Here is an 18,964-nt window from a genome sequence, read left to right as displayed (position 1 = left end):
TATTCCTATTCCGTAGTATACTTACGGTGTTTTTTTTTTTTATTTTTTTATTCACAGATGACTAAACAGTTTAAAATTGTTTTTGCAGTGGGCTTTTTGGATATTAGATTCTCAGAATTGCAATGCAACAACTACATTCTCAGCATCTAGTCCTGATATCTTGTGATAATGAGATTCATGCATAGGCGGGATCCTTTAAAAGTGGTAATATTTTGCAAATCATCTACGCTACGCTTAACAACAATTAAGATTTGTAAATACATATGCTTTTTATTTTCCATGCCTGTAATTGTACTTAAGTGTTTTTTTCCCTTGCAGACATTTGCTGTTGTTTCTGTACATAGTACTGTAGTTACACAATACTTTGATTTAACGCCAAAGGTTTTCCTTTCTAAAAGTACCAAGATGAATGATAGAAAAGAACATAATAGCCCTTAAACAGGGGAGTGAACTACTGTGGAGGTGATAGTTTATTCCCGGTGTTTTTGCAGGAGGAGAGCAAGGCAATACTCCAGTTCTCCAAGAATGAACAAAGTATAAAAGCAAACTCAAGAATTACTGAGAAACCTAAAAGATATCACAAATAGAGGGAGGATGACATCCACCTGATAAAAGAGAAGGTAAGTTTCAAAACCACCTTTGCACTGAGGAAGAGAACTGTTTTGAGGAAAATGTAAGCTCTCCAAAGGACTCAAATATGATGGTATGTAATAGCGACTGACGCAATTTCAAGTGGCATGAAGTGAGAAATAATATAAAAATGAGACTATGCAGACAGAAAATAATAGATATGGCTTTCTGCATGTAAAGCAACAGGGACATAAATTTATTTTGACAAAAGGAATTTATAGAAAGATGGAAAAGTGTTAAACTTTAGTTAGACTGAGGGATTATTGATATTAGTACAATCTTCTGCAGCTGTTTGTGGTAATTGGGTTTGTTGGCTTTTCATGTTAGGGCTTCATCAATGGACTTTCCTATTTGGCCACAAAATATGAATCTATTTAAACTCTCTAAAAAATTAGTTCAAGACATGGTATAGCGTATTTCTTAAAACTGTTCATGTGTAAAAGAATTCTCTTTTAATCTGTCATTTTTTCCCTGTATCTTCAAATTTTTGGCCATTTAGAAACAAATAAGTTGTTAGCAACAGTGGAAAATCTCTACAAAACTACCGTTGGAATTCAGATGGGATACCATATAACTGAGTGACAAGGCATGTAACAGGCAACAGAATATTTGACTATCTATTTTAAACATTTATTGCATAATGAAACTCTGATTTTAACCATTGCATCTCAGTTTATAAATTATTATTTTCCTATGCATGCCACTTTTCCGTTATGAGCAAATAAAACACCATACAGTGAAATAAAGGTTATGCTAATAATGCAATTTCACTTCACTGGATGCATGATGGCAAGTAACTCAAAAATGTTCTGAATAGCCTTGCCATTAAGTTGATTAGGAAGGGAAGTAAGAGAGTAATAACTGCTTTTATTTTGCACCACTGACACATTGTTACAAGATGGTACAGTCATACAAAAAACACTTTAATTCATCCGAGGGTCAGTGAGATTACTGGGGAGCTGTGGTGTCCACAGGGAATGGAAGAGAGCAGGAGGCTCTTGTTGCTGTCTTCAATTGTCTGATGGGTAATTAAAGAGAGCATGGCAGAAACTTCTCTTTTTTTTTTTTTTTTCCCCTAGACATGCACAGCAAAAGAAAAAGAGGCAATTGATACAATCTGCAGCAAGGGGAATTATTTTAAGAGCTAAAGAAAAGAAAATATTTGTAGCATGGGTAGCCAGATACTGTGGTGGGGCCCAGAGGCTGTGAAATCCCCTTCCACGGAGCGATTCACAGTCTCACTGGACAAACCCTGAGCATCCAAACGTACTTTTGAAGCTGGCGCTCTTTTGCCTGGGGACTTGACCCAGATGATGTCCAGAGCTCCCTCTGATATAAATCACATCAAATACTATAAAGCATATTTAAAGTCCATTAATGAGGCTACACAGATAGTCATTTCTTTAGTTATTTATGTATATGATTTTTGTTATCTTCCTGACCTCAGAATATTCATTTACCATTTTATGCCTCTTCTGTAATGAAGGGACCACATGAGTGGTTATCTCTAGGAGGACAAGGGAAGGTATCAGGAGATCTTTGCAACTCAGGAAGGTGTAGAAGGGGCTCATTTGACTTTCTGTATGCAGGGAGATGACAGAGAAATCTGTGAAATTTCTCAGAAATCAGAGAATTTTTATTCTTCTGTTATACAGAAAAATAAAACTTGAGATAGATCTCTACCTGGAAAAGACTGAATGTTCAGTCTTATCTGTATTTTTATTTATTTATTTATTTATTTTCTCTCTGTGATTTTTCTCTCCCTTTTCTCCTGATACAAAGTCTGCTGGTAAGTCAGCTGGAATTCTCCTGTGTGTTTAGGAATGAACAACCCTGCAAAGCACTAGCATGTGTACATCAACATCCAAAAATACACCCTGACAGCGCATCTTAAAACTGTGTGTGAGAGAAGGAGGATGGCTCTCCCAAAACCTTGTGTTCTGCAGGACCTAATGTGTGGGCCTGTGGCAGTGCTGCTCTGTCTAACTGCGCTGCTCTGTGCCTAACCCCATGCAAAGCCTCTGAAGGTACGATGTTAAAATCCCTATTCTCCTCTGGCTGACTGTGCATGAGTTGTTATATATATTTTTCTTATATGTTATTTAGGTCAGAGGTTGGACTCGATGATCTTGAGGTCTCTTCCAACCTAGACAACTCTGTGATTCTGTGATTCTGTGATTCTGCTATTGTGCAAATAAATAAAGTGGCATTAAGAGATGAAGGGTAGAATGCTCAAAAACATGTACCTTTAGTGTCATTTTGGAACAATTTCAGTCTGTTCTCTGTGGTGGCTGAGGGATTTGGTAACAGTTGGAGTTGCATTGGGTGATCACCAGAAATTTACACTGACATAAATTCCCATTGCAGATATGATTTCTATTTTTACTTTATATACATGTATATATATTGTTTGGCAATAATTCTGGAGTATTCCTTGCAAAAATGTTGTCTCAGCTTTGAGAAACAGCCTACACTATAGGGTGGTTGTTTAATTTTCTTCCAAATAGTTATTTATTTCACTGTTAGTTTTGTGATAATTATTCCACTCTCCACAGGTAGTTCATCAATATTTGTGCATAACTACACAGCTACGTTCTCAATTTCTAACAGAATTGTTCATTGGGCTCTACTCTGCTTCATAAAAACCATATATATTTATTATTATTTTTTTTTTTTCCAGGAAGTCTCTACACTACTTATTTCAATGAAAATTTTAATACATTTTTTTTTTTTTTCTGAAAGCTGCCACCCTGCAAAGACTGAAGTTTTGGAAACATTTTGCTTCCAGATATGATATAACTGGAACATTTATAACTAATATGATACAAAATATGAATGGAAGGAAAACAATGCAATTATACTTGAGGGTTTCTTATACTATCATTTCTTCATGTAAAATTAATAGAGAGGTGTTTCTGATTGTGTTAATGCAGAATAGCAGAGATGGAAATCCTGTTCTGTCAATTCTTTCTAATAGAGCATTGTTCCCTATGGCACATTATTCACTGCTCTGATTACTGCAGCTCTGAATGACTCAGTTTCCGCATTTCCTTAAAAGATTACTCAATCTGTTAAATAGGTTCAGGACTGAGAGTTGGTTTCCTCACTCAGTTTTATCCAATTAATTCTAATGATTGGCAACAATTCTGGACAAATTTGCTTGTATTGTTTTATTATCTTTGTTTTGAGTCTGTCAATGTCCTACGAGAGAACCTCATGGAAAAAGACAATCCCACCTTTAACACTGACATTTTAATTCACCTTGTGTGAAGCAAAAATAAAAAAAAAAAATAAAAAAATCATTGGGTTCTTTCGATGTGAACGCTGTACTGTGTGCTTTTATTCATTAGGCTTTTTTCCTCTATCACCTTTCAAATAATGTCTTTTCACAGAATTCCAAGTGTCCCAGTGGAACCATGCTCTGGATAATTTTTCTCCCAGTTACTTTACCTATCCTTTTTCTAGGCCAAATCTCTTCCAGTGTTTTTTAAATAATTTCATTGTAAAGGCTTACAGACTTAAAGGCTTACATGGTGCCATGTAGATGTGGTGTAGCATGAGATGTTCCTGGATTAATGGTGGTAGAATACTGGGGCGCAGGAGGAAATGGGGTGAGTGAGTCCTTGTTTCACTGCTGTCAATAAAGGGTTGATGTTCAAGGAATTAAAGGGTTGATAGAGTGCCAACTTCTGGATAAGAAATAAAACAAAAGCCCTGATGGTTTGTGGCTATTAAAGTTTCCATGGCTCTCTTCCAACACTAACATACTATTTTGAAATCCTGACAAAATTCAAATTGACTTATTTACATTCTGCTTCCCCATATTTCCTATTATTGTATAACACATTCTTGTTACTTAATTGCTGTGTAATGTCCTGTGATGCTAAGCAGGTGCTGCTGCTGCTTTGTGCTTGAGAACATGATCTAAATGTAATGTAAACCTGAAGTTCAATGCATCTCCTGTATCTCTAACCTCTGATTCCTTTTTATATCATTTATCTTAATTCAGGCTAATACCATTTTAGGATTATCTTCCTAAATTTATTTACATTCCTTTCAACATTTACACATTCAGCCATGGGATAAAATTCCTCTCTCAAGTACTGCTGCAAGGATGTAGTGTATGCACACAATAACACACCTACTGAAACTCCTCAATACTTTTGATGTGCATGCACACACACAAAAAAGTAATTTTCTTTCTTTCCCGGTCCAAGAAAATTTATCCTTCACTTCCATTATGGAATCAAACAACAAAAGCAAGAGTTTAACTGTAAAGAAATTATTAAAATTATGAAATGCCATGTTTCAAGAAAATGTTCAGTCATGCTTTTGTCTTCCAGGAAGTTATCTGAGCAGGACTTGGCCGCCTTCTACTCCAACCATTTCACAAATTTTCTTGGTTGTGTGAGCAGAAGGAGACCAGCACATACCACATTCTGGTTGTACCCATGTGTGATAATCTTGGGATAGATCTAAAAATATTTCAAAGAAATTGAAAGGCACAAAGGCAACTGCAATCTGCAGTATCCTCACTCAGTTCTTATTTAACTGCACAGACATCTGACTTTTTCAAGTGTCTTTGGCTTTAATATACATTATAAACTCAGAATTCTGATTTTGCACATACCAAAATCCATCTAAAGAGCTCATGTAGTATGCTATCTACTGTGTGAGCCACCACAGGCACCCAAGCTGTAGGCAAATTCTGTTTGTCTAAAACTTGCAGTTTTGGAACCCAAAAAGAGCAGTGTTGGCTGCTTTTAAAACTGTGGTGCCACAGCCCTTTTTCTTCCCCTCTAACAAGGGAACTTGGGATTATCCTACTTTTCCAAGAAACTGAAAATTCAGTTGTTTGCATATCATGAGAGAGCTGAAATTTCATCTTCCAAAGTCTGGCAGACTGGCTCACTGCTACCAACACTGAAATTCTGCAGTGCTGGCTGGTGCCAACTGAAGCAGTAGTGAGCTGTTTAGGTACCCAGGACTCTTTTTTTTCAACCAGATCTCTGTTTAAACTGTGAGGTCTCAGGGCAGGAACATAATCTGTGTTTGTAAATCATACAAAAGTTACTTTTTCATATTTAAAAACAACAATGAAGGAAGGGGTCGATGGCTGTTTCTTTATTTGTAGTAAATCAAGAAAGAAAGGAAATGTGAGATGAATAGGGAAGTGAAGAGTAAATTCTCCCTTAATTTTCATTTCTAATGTTGGGAATAATAGCTCCTTTTCCATTTTTGCTGTACGATTTGATAGATGGCTTCCACAACTCTTCTTGTTCTTTAATAAAACAATATTCTTTAAGAACTTTCAGGATCAGTGATCTAGAAAAAATGTTAAAACTCTGCTAGTATGTGTTTAGGACTGAGTTTGACTGCAAATTTCCACTCCTTAGTAAGGTTAACACCAAATGAAATTCATGCTATGTTTCCATAAATAGGTATTCTCCACTTGTACTTTCACAAGTGGAGAGAATAGGTGAGAGAATATTTCAAAGCTGAAAAAAGTATTTGCAAATTGAAATGCTATATAGGTTTTCTTTATCATAAGGAAGAACAGCATGTAACTGTTACAATGCTGAGTGGTCTCACATAACACCATCCATTTTTCAGTCTGTCAGTAAGCTTTACACAACTTTGCTTTCAAAAATAAAAGAGCAGAGGTTGTAATATTAATGATTCTTTAAATCAACAACTGTACAGAAAAGAAGATTGTTCCTGAGAAAGTTCCTGGAATTTCACAAGAGCACTAATTCTTCTATCACTTATTAATAAACTTAGCGCCTAAAGGCTCCAATTAGGTATTAAAACACAGCAATAAGAGGCATTGTAAATGGGCAAGACAAATCTCCCCTTAGGGACTATAGTATAATATTGTTTTAAAAACTAGTAACTTCTTAAAACAGCTTTACAGCCGTGGTGGACTTTGGCCTAGATCCTGCAATGAAAATGTGTGTTGTGAGTCCCCCTTGAGCAAGACAAGGCAGGGAACATGCTCCTGCTGTAAAAGCCCATTAAAAATGGAAGTCCTTGCTACAAATTGGATTTTTTGTTCACTTTCAGAAGCAAACAACCAAAAAACAGGGTAGCTACCAGTTGACAGTAAACATCCACACTAAGAATTACTGTCTGTATGATGTAAAATACCATCGAGAATCTCCAAAGCCATGGAGTACCATAAACCCACAAATCCAAGCAGAAAACCAAGCTGCTCATTGACCTGGATGGCGGAGCAACTCTTGACCACTGATCACACTGCTGCTGTAGGTGGTGCCCACAGCGTTATCCGAGATGTTTGACCTGGGATAACTGCGTGGAGCCTGGCTGGAGCCCTGTGTTGCCTCTTGGTCTGTGCTGACCTTTGTCCACAGCCTGACAGTCCTTTCCCACCAATATAGGTATGAGCCCCGCTTTGCGCACACGATGCTAAAGGGCCGTGCAGGCAAAACCGGGTATTTACAACACCAGCATCCCAACCCCTCCCCGTAATTTCTTCACCTCCCGACGTCCCAACTGGTGCCTGCCCTGGGTGCAGCCCGCACCCGGAGCATCTGCCCCCTTCCTTGGGGTTCTTGCCGGTCACCCGCTGCGGGGCGCGGGGGCGGCTCCGGCCGCCGGGGGGGGAGTCCGCGGGGTCCGCCCAGCGCCGCGGCTACACGGGCTGCGGCAGGAAAGGAGCGGCGGCTCCTCGGAGGAGGAGGAAGGGGGGGTCCCTCGGAGCGGAGAGGCGCGGCGAGGCGGGGCGGGGTGGGCGCAGGAGGCGTGGAGGGGAGCGCGGCTGGAGCGCGGAGCGGCGCGGAGGGGAGCGTGCCATGCGCGGCGCGGCTGCTGGCGGCTCGCTCGCTGGCTCAGCATGCGGGGGCTCTGCCGCCGCCTCTGCCTCTGCCTGCTGGCCGCCGTGCTGGGGGGGCTCTGCGGGGGCAGCAGGAACTGCCCCGACCTCATCGTGGACCGCTGCCTCTGCGCTGCCGAGAGAGCCAAGGGGCCCGGCCGCCCGGCGCTCCGCATCAAAGTGGTCTGCAGCGGAGGCGACTTGGTGGAAACTTTGCAGCCCGCCGTGCTGCCCAACCGCACCGTGTCCCTGTGAGTACGGCCCCCAGTACCCCCCGCGGGAGCGCCCCGGAGGAAGGGGCGCGGGGCTCTGGGGAGCCGGCGCGCATCCTTGGGGATCGGGGGGGACCCCGTGGCGCGGCCGTGCCCGAGCGCTGCCGCAGGAGCCGGGAAAGCCGCTCCCAGCGGATTATAATATAACCCTGGGCCGGCTTTTAAAAAGTATGTGAGCTCTTTTTTTTTTTTTTTTTTTTTTTTTTTTTTTTTTTTTTTTATTTCTTTTTCCTCAGTTTGGAAACTCTTGCTGGCCTTTTGGTCGAGCTGGGAAAGCTGGGCTTACCCTGATGTAAATTGCATGCTGCTCTGTGTGGTGGTTTGGAAAAATTCAGTGCTAGCTGAACTGATGGAGCTCACTGGTGCACCTTTCTGCTGGCTACGGGATGGGCGCAAACTGTCCGGGCAATGAATGGCAGCGATAATGACAAACTGCCTGCTGGAGTTGTGTGTCATTAACTGGTATTCCCCCTTCTCTCCTCTAAATAAAGTTTGGAATTTGACGTCTCCTTTTTTAATAAGAGTTTGTGTCCAACTATTTGAAACGACTAAATCTCCAATACTATTCTGACTTTGCTAAAAGTGACTAGCGCTTTGGAGTTTGAATTCTCTCTTTCCTTTTTTTTTTTTTTTTTTTTTTCTCTCCATGTGTCTTGGAAATAGGTTAAGATGTTTTGTTGCCTGTTGCACATAGGTAAACTTGAATAAATGCTATATATGGTTAGTCAACTAGTAGAATTTGTATCACCAGTCATAGGTGAAAGTAATGTCCCTATAATGGACCCAAGCAGTAATAGCTCTGTGACATTTACCCTTTAGATCATGCACATATTCAACAGATCTTTTACTGCTGTATTTAGTTCTGTTGACAATTCCTGCTGTGAACATCTCTACTGTTCACTGCATTTTCTTTAAGTCAACACTTTTAGGAGACAACTGGTAAAGATAGTAATTTATAACATCTGTGGAGCTCGTGCTTGTAAATGTACAGATGTGCTGCGTAAGCTTCAGATCAGTTTCAGCTATAACAGTTGAGTGACTTGATGCTGATTAGCTGTATGCTGATTATTCATCTGGGAAGGTCTTACTTGTTAATATACAAGATATAATAACTACACTTCCTGATTAGTTTTAATAGACTGTTTTAGAATGATTTTATTACATTAGTATAACTCTTAACCTAGGTGGTAAATTTGCTGGTACTTTTGTAGTTTATATAACTGGCTATATAGTTTTTGCCTCCCCAAATGGTATAAAATGTCAACATCTTGGACAGACACAAACTATTTTTTTTTTTTTCCATTTGTTAAAGTTCTGTAGGAACTCTTAAACTCAGCATATCTTCAAAGGCTATTGTTCTTAAACATTGATTTACAGAGTTTTATTCTTTTTTTTTTTTTTTTAAGAAACTTTTCCTTTGACTAGGTAAGTACCAGTAGATAAATTCTGCTGACTGTAAGATCAACAGAAGTATATATTCACTATGTTGAAAATAAATACAAATACAGTACCATGTTTCACCTAAACTGATCCATTTTCTCGTACTGGTTTTTTTTTTTTTTTTTTTTTTTTTTTCCTTCCCATAAAGTAAATTTATTGCTAAATCTTGAAGGTAAAAAGGAAAAAAGTTAAAATCTGAGTTAGGGATGTAATAACTTTCAGTAGTTGGAACATACAGATGACAAGTTGATTGAATGTGTCAAAAATTTTCCAGGAGAAACTGTTTTTGATGAATTAAATTACGCTTGTGAGATTTGGCCAGCTGCAGAAAATAATGATAAAAAGCTCAAACACTAGTGCTAGTACATTTGTTTTTGTAGCTGCATGAAGAATTAGACAAAAGTGAATATTACAGTAGACGCTGCCTCTTTTCATTCAGTTTTATGGGCCCACAGAGAGAAAGAGAGTTTTAACATACGGAGCATAACCTTTTGGCTTGCTTTAAAAATTAAGAAATATAGAGGTGAATAAAGGAACGCATGTTCAGATGCAGTCACAATTTAATGAAACAATGTAATGAACAGTTTTGGGGATTTTTTTTTGGCAGATTAAATCATCTTCATATTTCTCAGGTAGGGATGCTGTTTCTCACGTGCAATTTCCTTTCAGAAGGAAAGACTGAAGCCCAACTTAATTGCTCTGCAAAGATGACAGAGGGGCTACCTTTGCATCTCTTAAGCCATTAAGAGATGAAGTTCTAGGTCTGTAACTTTTCATTTACTTGCTAGGTAACGTTGCTTACCAGCAAATTTTAAGTTACAATTTGTTAGCTTAATGATTTTTTTTTCTTTTTTTTTTTTTTTTTTTCCAACTAACTGACCATGGACCTTGGCTGAGTTTGACGATTCAGGCTCTATGGCACGTATGCACTAAAAGTATTGCTACTGAAAGTACTTCTGGAATTTGGTAGGCAATGATTTGACTTAACATAAGCTAGTGTGAAGTCACAGAAGAAATGCTTATTCTTGACAGGTTTGGACCAATCATTTCCAGTGTATGATGTGGGAAAGTCATGTTATAATTTCTTTGAAATCAGATGAATACTGCAGCCATTCAGTACTGTCCAAATGCTCCCAACACTATGCATGACACTAGAAATAAAATCAAAATATAAACTGATATATGAACTCTTCCATCCCCTTTATTTTATATTAAAAGAAAGAAAAACAAACAAACAAACAACAAAAAGCAACCGCAACAATGTGAAGAACCTAGTTTTGGAGTTACTGTTTTACTGTCTTTATTCAGTATTTTACTTCTTTGGAGATGGGATTCAAGTGCTCGATCTGGATCAAAAAAACAAACAAACAAAAAAGCAACTGTAGCTCCACAAAGTATTTGCGTGTATTTTGTTGAAAGCAATTCTAGCCTTTATTGATTTGCAACATAAATTTCTGTGCCTTTTGTATCATGGTGGGGGAGAAGGAAGGGATTTTTTTTTTTTCCCATGCTATTGAATCATGAAATTATGCAAGCAGCACTCCCCACATCGCTCTCAGTAAGCATGGACATGTAGACATGACAAGGAAGAATCATACCCCTTCATGATAATACAGCTTTCTCAGTCTAAACTTTATGGCTGAATACATGGGAATTCTTATATTGAATCAATACTTTACAAATTATTATTTTAAATTGTGTGATTGGATTGTTGAAGTGTAACAACAGAGAAAAAAATAACTTGCAAGTTTTTTCTCTTCTGCATTAATGGAAATTTTAGTTGTTAAACTTTTTACTGACTTGCTGAAATTTGGGTTATACAGAATAAGACAGTAAAAATGGATTAGCCACTTTTTACAAAGAAGAAATCCTACAATTTTAAATTTCAGGAATTAGTAATTAGGTTCTGTTCTGAATTATTCCACATAAACTGGACAGTATGTCTGTAGGTTGATTACTATCTGTACTTTTTTTAATATTTTTTTTTCTCTTAAGTGGTGTCAAGAAGTTTATCATTCCAGTTCTTAGAAATTCACAGATCATTACATCTCTGGACAGAATATACTTAGATATAAATGTTGTCAGATTATAATAGCAGCATTATTTTTTTGTCCTCCCTCTTAATTCTAAAGGAAGGTTAACATATGTGAAGGTGTTATTTTTACAAATTTTGCCTACACATGCACCTGGGTAAGTTGTTTTAAACGTCATTGTAGAAACGAAGAACACTTAAAGCAGTGTATGGTCATAGCAACTCATCATATATGAATCTTCCCATTTTTATATCAATGCACTTATTTTGATTGTGAATCAAAGGTGGTCTCAAAGTCCTCAGATTATCAATTTGAGACTGATACTACATGACTCCAGTGGAAATCCATAGCCATAAAATGTACGTAGAGGTTTTCATCTTGAAAGCCCTTCACAAATATTACCCAGTCTTCTGAAAGCAGCATTCTCCCTGCTTTCCTCTGCCCCCAAATTACTTTTATGTCACATTCATTTATGTCATATCTACTGGCATTTATTCTAACTTATTATATTACTGTATATTTTTCATGTCCAGTCTTTCCTTTTACAGTTCAATGTTAGTTCAGTTTAGCATATATCAATATGATTTATAAGCATATAATTTTATATTTTTTATATTTATATAAGCATGTAACTGTAAAAAATATGCCTTTTTTTTTTTTTTTTTAATGTCCCAAAGAGTTTAGACAATGAGCTAGCCAAAACAAACAGAGCAAGAACTGAGGTAAGGATGAACAAAAAAATATTATTCAGTAGCTTGATCTCCACATCTTAAATCTCACTTTTTTTTTTTTTCTTTATTAGTATGAGGTTTCATGTAGTGTTCCTGATTTCTAAGTATTTGGGTTCTTAAAGACTGTAGGATATTTCTCATTGTAAAGATTTTCACAGACATTTTCACCTTAGTTAGCTTCCTGTGTTCACTCAAAGTGGCAGGAAAAAAAAAAAAAAAGGAATAAAAACCAGGTTTCCTGCTCCATTATTGATGTATGTATACATATTTATACATGCTTTCTCCAAAAGCTCTTTAAAAAAAAAAAAAAGCAGTTTGTGAAAGACATCCCTGTCATAAAGCAAACTGACACAGAAGACTTGGAAGAGCTGAGAGAAATGGTTGGGGAAGGCAAAACAAAGAGAAGTGAAAAACAGTAGAGAAAAGTTTTTAGACAGAAGTCTGAATTCCCTTGATATTTCAAGGTATTTGGCTAGGGTGGCCAGAAAATACCATAACCGAAGATATTTTTCTTCATGTTATTTCTAATAAGAGGATGACTACACCTGAATTCTCTTGTTTGTGTGTCAATACTGTGCAGTACTCTGACCAAATTATGATTTCCTGTTGATGAAAATGATCTGTTGGCATTAATGGAAATTTTAACATGAGAGGAGCACGAAAAGATTCTTTTAATAGAACTTTACAAATAATCTCCAAAATACCATAAAAAATTATTTAACAGTTATTACATTAAGTTTTAAAAGTTATATTAATCATGCTAAAGTTTCTTTCCCTATTTATTAATCTGCAAATGTCATAAATTAAAAAAAAAAAAAAGCCATGTGTCCTTGTGTTTTTAAGTTCTCAAGGTAATTTCCTCTGATGAAAGCAGTTTGTGGAAGAGAGTGAGGTGAGAATTTTTGGAAACAGGTAAAGTTGTTTCACTGTATCAAATGTTTCATTAATTTCATAGAAACCAAGTCCTTCCTGCATACTAGGGAATTTGCAGTATCTTACACTGAGTTTAATTCCAGAGATAAAAGTAAACCAATGAGATAAACAGGAAGATAGTAATACACATGGAAAGAAATTTTATCATATATGTATATCTGATACCTATTCAGAAGTTCTAAATGAAGTTGGGGTTTTATGATGTCATATAATTTGTCAGTTGGTTATCTACTGAGCTTGTTGAGCTTGTTCGCCATAAGCAGGAAGAGCTTTAGTATAAATAACTAGTTTTAATGATTAGAAGATATATGTGCAACAGAAATTTGTTTCTGAACCATAGGTATTATCATCTTGCAGTGGCCAGGGAGAAGATGATATGTGTATGTGGAATTTCCCACAGTACAAAGTTGTGCAAGTTGCTGCCCTTTGAGACCAAGGGTCGGCCCTTAAAATGGACTGTTCTTTAAATTTGAGAATGTAGCAATTTCTGTTATTTTTATTTTAAGAAAGACATACTGAAATATTTCTTTAAAATATATTTTTCTTTCCTTGTCCACTACCAAATACCCTGGCAGCATCATAAGAGGTTAAGTGAGGTGAGGCAAAGATGTGGGAGGGATGTGGTAGGGAGAGAGGTGAAGAAGGCGAAAAAGCTCTTAAACAGTTCTTTATAGCCAGAAGGAAAGGGTCTGAAAAATGTTATTAAAATGAAGCTTACAGTGTTTCATATTTATGTACATTCTCCTTTTTCTGCACCTTTCAGATTTAAAATCACTTTTTTTTTTTGACTGTTTGATGCTATACAACAAAAGGGTCTGGTTAACACACCTGTGACTCTAGAAGTCCATTTTTTTGCTTTGCCTTCAATACAGACCCAGCAGCTTTCTGGGCAGAGTAACATAGGCCCCTTACTTGGGGTCTTCTGTCATAACAAATTTTGCAGCTGTTGTATTCAGCCATACTCCACGTAATCCACTTCTGCTTTTCTCGCTACTGTCTTTTGTCCTGTTTTTATAATACAGAGCTGATATCATCTGGAAGTTAAAGAGCAGAGTGTCTTCAATGAGATAGGGATTTGTGTGTAATATCCAGTAGGAAACATATACCCGTGTCTATGTACGCATGCATGAATATACACACACACATGAAGCTTACACACTTCCTTCATATACATGAAAGTCAGAAGTTTCTGTCAGCTTGAATTTCTCTACTTTAATAACATCTGTGCATGTTTTCAGAAATCTCTATTTGTACTTTTGTGATTTTGAGGAAAAACTGCCTATTGATTTCTAAGCTTTCTCCTTTTCCATCTTCCTGATAGGATGTAGAAAACCATCACAGCTTCAAATGTGTACAAAAGGAGGAAAAGGTTGGGCGTGTGTTTCTCTAACATGATTAATGCTGATCAATCACAAATTTATTGTCTGATTCTAGACTTCCCAAATCTCAATTGGCAAAAAATATTACATTTAAAATAATATATTTTCCATTTACTTTGTAAATTGTGTAACACAGAAAAAGTTCAGGCTTGGTTTATTTTTGTGGCAACATGCCATTCTTCACCCTTCTTTTAAAATCATTTCCAACTGTGTTTTCATGTCTGGGACTGATTTGAGAGTACTCTGAAGGTATGTTTAGTCATTACAAAAACTCTGCTTTTGCATTTTTTATTATAGTCTTACAGCCTTGTTGATAGTTTCTTTTCTGTTTTTAGTTGGATATAATCTTATCTCAACAGCACTATGTCAAATGTATAAACTGTTCTACCAATAAAGTAAATACACAGTGGTTTATGGCTATTTACATTCATAGACCTATAAATCTGTGCAAAAACCTGAGATTTATTCCTAGATCATATAGAATTCAAATTTGCTGATAGCTATGCATAAGTAAGCAAATTCTTCTACACTTGTATTTTAAGGTTTAGGTCCTTTTGTAAATGGCTGTCTTTTAAAACGACTATTCATCAAAACTTATGAAGGTATAAAGGCACTGGCATACATTTTCAGTGTGTATACTGTAGACTTTGTAGAACACAAAATTAAGGTTAAACAATTTTCTGTGTTATTAAGGTATCATTATGGTTTTGAGTAACCTGATCAGTCAAGGCCTTCAAATTCCAAATTATGTACAATTTTGATTTTCCTAGTTTATTGAAGAATTACTGTGATTTCTTCCTTCTAATAACAATCAAGATGATGTCTCCTCATAAAGTCCTTCTTTTTATGTTATGGCATAAATTATCCCAGAGAGTGCATTAGTGCATGTTTTATCGATAAAAGTATAAACTGGGACAGTAAAGGTTTAAGTGTACTGTAATTTGAGAAAAGAAAGAACTAAATGTTAGAATGGAAAATAAAGTTAAAAGTAGTAGTAATCAAATCAGGCCTGGAAAATTTGGAGAAAAACATTGATTTAAGAAAAGAATTGAACACTTTACTTTGCAATATATTATTAGTTCCCTGGCAACTGTTACTTGGATATCTGCATTTCAAATTATCATGCGTGGTATCAATTTCTGTGAGAGTGGAGGGGTGGAAGAAAAGCATAATCTGTTTGTTCAGAACTTTCTCAGTACAGTGACTTTAATAGATATTTAAGAGGATGCATATTGAAATGTTAGGAAAGCTTCCTCTAAAGGAATGTGCTAACAACCTGGCACAACAGGAAACTTACTAACATTTAAACAAACAAACAAACAAAAAAAACAACAGTCATTACCAATTTTGAGGAATCAAATTTACCAGCACTCCTAAGTATCAGTGTATTTCCTTGTTAACATGTATTCTCTCAGGGTAGTATTGCATGCTAAGGAAAATGCTTAATTCTCTTTGTCTTCCATGGGTCATCCTCTGTGTGCGGAGCCATCTGCTACTAGTTTCAGAGCCTTGTAATTCTGCACTTTACTTTTATTATTACTGCTCTTATGTTGATATTTCTCCCCATTTTCTTTCTTACCTGTATCTTATTTTTGTTCAAGCCTCATGTGTACCACAAACTTTCTCTTGCTACAAATGCATCTCAAAAATTAAATGATAATAAAAAAAAATCTGCCTCCTTCTTGGTCAGCTCTGGTCTTGGTCCTCTGACGCGCTTCGTTCTTACTTTCCCATGTGTATCCTTTTCTCTGCCAGCTTCTGCACTTTCACTGGTGTGTGCTGCTGCTTCCAGCTCACAGTCTCAGACACTTCTCTAGTCTTTCATGACTTTCCAGTTTCTTCTAAACTCCTCCATTACATCTTCCCTCATCACCTTTGGCCCTCGACTCATTTTATTCTTTTCTTCTGAACTTGCTGAGTGAAAATGAAATGAGTGAGGATATTGGTCCTTAGAGGGATCTGACTTAAGTCCTGGAGTTCAGCAGTGCCTGGAATTGGTGCCAGGCAGATGGAATTGATCCTATTACACAACTTTCAAAAAAGAAAAATGTTTGGTTCTGCCTCCTTAAAGAGTTTATCATCAGAACTGCAGCGAGCAGCATAGAGAAGTCTGAATGTTCTTGTGTCAAGCAGTGATTTTACACTGATCCACTGGCTGTGCTGCTGATGGTAGGAAGGAAAAGTCATGATGGCCAGGTTTGTTTTACATCCCCAGGATTGTGTAATGTTCAGGAGGGAAGAGGAAAAGTGTAATTTCTAGTTTTCTCTACCCTTTCTGACAACATTCAAACAATATTGCAACCATCCTTCCAAAACTGTGAAATGTGTATAACACAAGTAATTGCAGTGATAAAGATGAATTTTTGACATGTGCTATTAGTCTTGTTGCAGTTCTTGAGCCAAAAAACTAAACTTTTCAATGTGTAGGCAAATCTAAGCTTAAGGGACAGCATTCCTTTCTCCTGTGATATGCCTAGTATTATTCACAATGTAAGTTTATCATATAGCTCCATCTTAAATTAGATCAAGTTAATGAACTGTTCTCAACAATAGCTGACAAATCTATACTAATTTTGCAAAAGCTGTGATTTCCCATCCACGTTACAAATGGGATGTGGGAAAGGTAACATGGTCAAAATGCACAAGCTTTCATTGCTCAGTAACATGTGGTTGTTCCTGCAAGTTACATTGCTGGTCCTGGTCTCTGACTAGCATTGCTCTGTTAAGTAAGTCATACAAAAGAAACATGCTTTCCATTGCAATAAAACAGTACATGCTATTCTATCAGCAATGAGTGTCATCATTATAAGACTTATTTTCATGTTATGCACACATTTTGTGAATTGTATGTACCAACCTCTCATCATTAGATTTATTTATTACAAGAGACCCTGATGAGATATATTCCCTCATCTATAGCAAGGTACTTATATGTAGATGGGAAGGGGTAGAGTTTTGTCATATTATGCTTTGAGTAATTCTTCAAAATATGATACAGTGATTGCTAACAGAATTGGATTACATAGTGCTTAGAAAATAAAGTCAATCTGTAGGCGTTACAACACCACATATTCAGGTACCTGTTAAACTACTGGTGCATGCAAGAATAATTTCTGCAGTTTTCACCTCTGTATTCTACATTTCTATATATTTATATATATTTCTCTGTATTCTGTATAACAATAAGCTCTTGGAAAGTTAATCTGCACTTTCCATTGGTTATATTATACAGGAGTCTTCCAGAGGGAAGTTCCATACATTTATTAATTTGTTGGTTTAATGGTGCATTTAACTTTGGGTAAGAACCTAAGTCTATCCAGTGCAGCTTGTAAGCCATGTATAAGGGTTATTTATCCATTTATTTATTTATTTATTCGTTCGTTCGTTCATGTGGTCATGATTTACTTTGCTTTCTTCTGATTTCTTTAGTTACAGACGTTAATAGTGTCACATTAAGTTTTTAGGACTTGAGGACCTGTCTTGGTATATCTGAGGAAGAGTGGAGGACCACAACATTTCAGGTTGGAAATTAGGAGAATTTTTTTCTCAGAAAAAGTAGATAACATTGAAACAGGTTGCCCAGGGAAGTGTTGGAGTCACTGTTCCTGGCGGCGTTTAAGGAAAGGTTGGATGTGGTACTTAGGGACATGGTTTAGTGGGTGATATTGGTGGTAGGGAGACAGTTGGACCAGATGACCTTGGAGGTCTTTTCCAACCTTAATGATTCTATGATTTGAGATATAAATATCAGGAAATGGTGTGACCTTAGTCATAGATGTTTGGTATTTATTTTATTTATTTGTATGATTTAAAGTATGTATTAAATGAATGCCAATTGCTGCTTGTGTAAAATAGACTTACATGCCACATTTATCCTTGCCAATCCTCATGAAGCTATAGCAGATATTCTAGAGCTAATGCCTTTAGTCTAATCAGAAAAATAAAAAATGAGATCTGCAGAAAAGAGAAAAGGATGAATATTGGAATTTCTCACATTAAATTGTGAGGGGAAAAAAATCACACAATCGTTTATTGTACAATTCAAAATTCTCTTCACTTTCTGCAATATTACTTGCTTTTGCATTTTATTTAATAATGTTAAGAGTCAACAATGTAAATTCCCAAACCAAAAAAATCTATAAAAGCTAAATTAATGTAATAAATTTCAATCTTCTGAATTTAGAGCAAATCAAGTTACTGCTTCATGTTTATTGATTATAAATCTGTTTAACTATTAACTATTCTTCCTAAAACAATTCTTATTAATTAATTTGTTTTTAAATTTAATAAATAGCCTATTAGTGAATTAGTCTGTAAGGTGATTTTCATAACAATTTTACACATTTAAAGATTAAATTGCTGGCTAGGGCATCTTGATTTTTTTTTTTTAGTTTAGTTTATTAAAAAACAAAACAGCAATATTGGTAATTAGACAAAATGACTTCAAATGAAACTGTCCTCCATATTTTCTCCATATTTTTCATGTATCAGTTAAAAGACTAAGAAATTTGGCTGCTTGAGTCTCCCTGTAATTAAAAGGTGATTAGGATTTTTTTTTTTTTTGTCCTCTGTAGGCACCTTTGAAGAACTTAGGTCTTTCAATATCTTTATTACAGTTACTTGGTCACCAAGGTATTTGTTAATGAAGAGGGATTAGTTGCCAAGCCCAAATTTGGAATAGATTAAAGAAAATAATTTTTTAATGCTAGCTTTC

General features: G+C 36.5%; 1 protein-coding gene across 4 annotated transcripts in view; it reads left to right on the top strand.

Annotated features, from left to right (window-relative positions):
* Nucleotides 1-548: 548 nt before the first annotated feature.
* Nucleotides 549-18,964, top strand: part of ADGRA1 (adhesion G protein-coupled receptor A1) — a 277,097-nt gene continuing 258,681 nt past the window's right edge. For 2 of the 4 annotated variants that reach the window (XM_068688175.1, XM_068688174.1), the window contains exon 1: nucleotides 7,292-7,713. In XM_068688175.1, coding sequence (XP_068544276.1) covers nucleotides 7,484-7,713 — 230 coding nt within the window. In that variant the 5' untranslated portion in view covers nucleotides 7,292-7,483. Of the gene's footprint in view, nucleotides 621-7,289; nucleotides 7,714-18,964 lie in introns of those variants that run through there. The other 2 variants (XM_068688179.1, XM_068688176.1) reach the window with 2 other exon arrangements.

Source organism: Anas acuta, chromosome 7, assembly GCF_963932015.1.
Source record: "Anas acuta chromosome 7, bAnaAcu1.1, whole genome shotgun sequence".
In the NCBI taxonomy this organism is placed as follows: Eukaryota; Metazoa; Chordata; class Aves; order Anseriformes; family Anatidae; genus Anas; species Anas acuta.
Note: the sequence above shows the minus strand (reverse complement) of the source record. Positions and strands in the feature narration are given on the sequence as shown.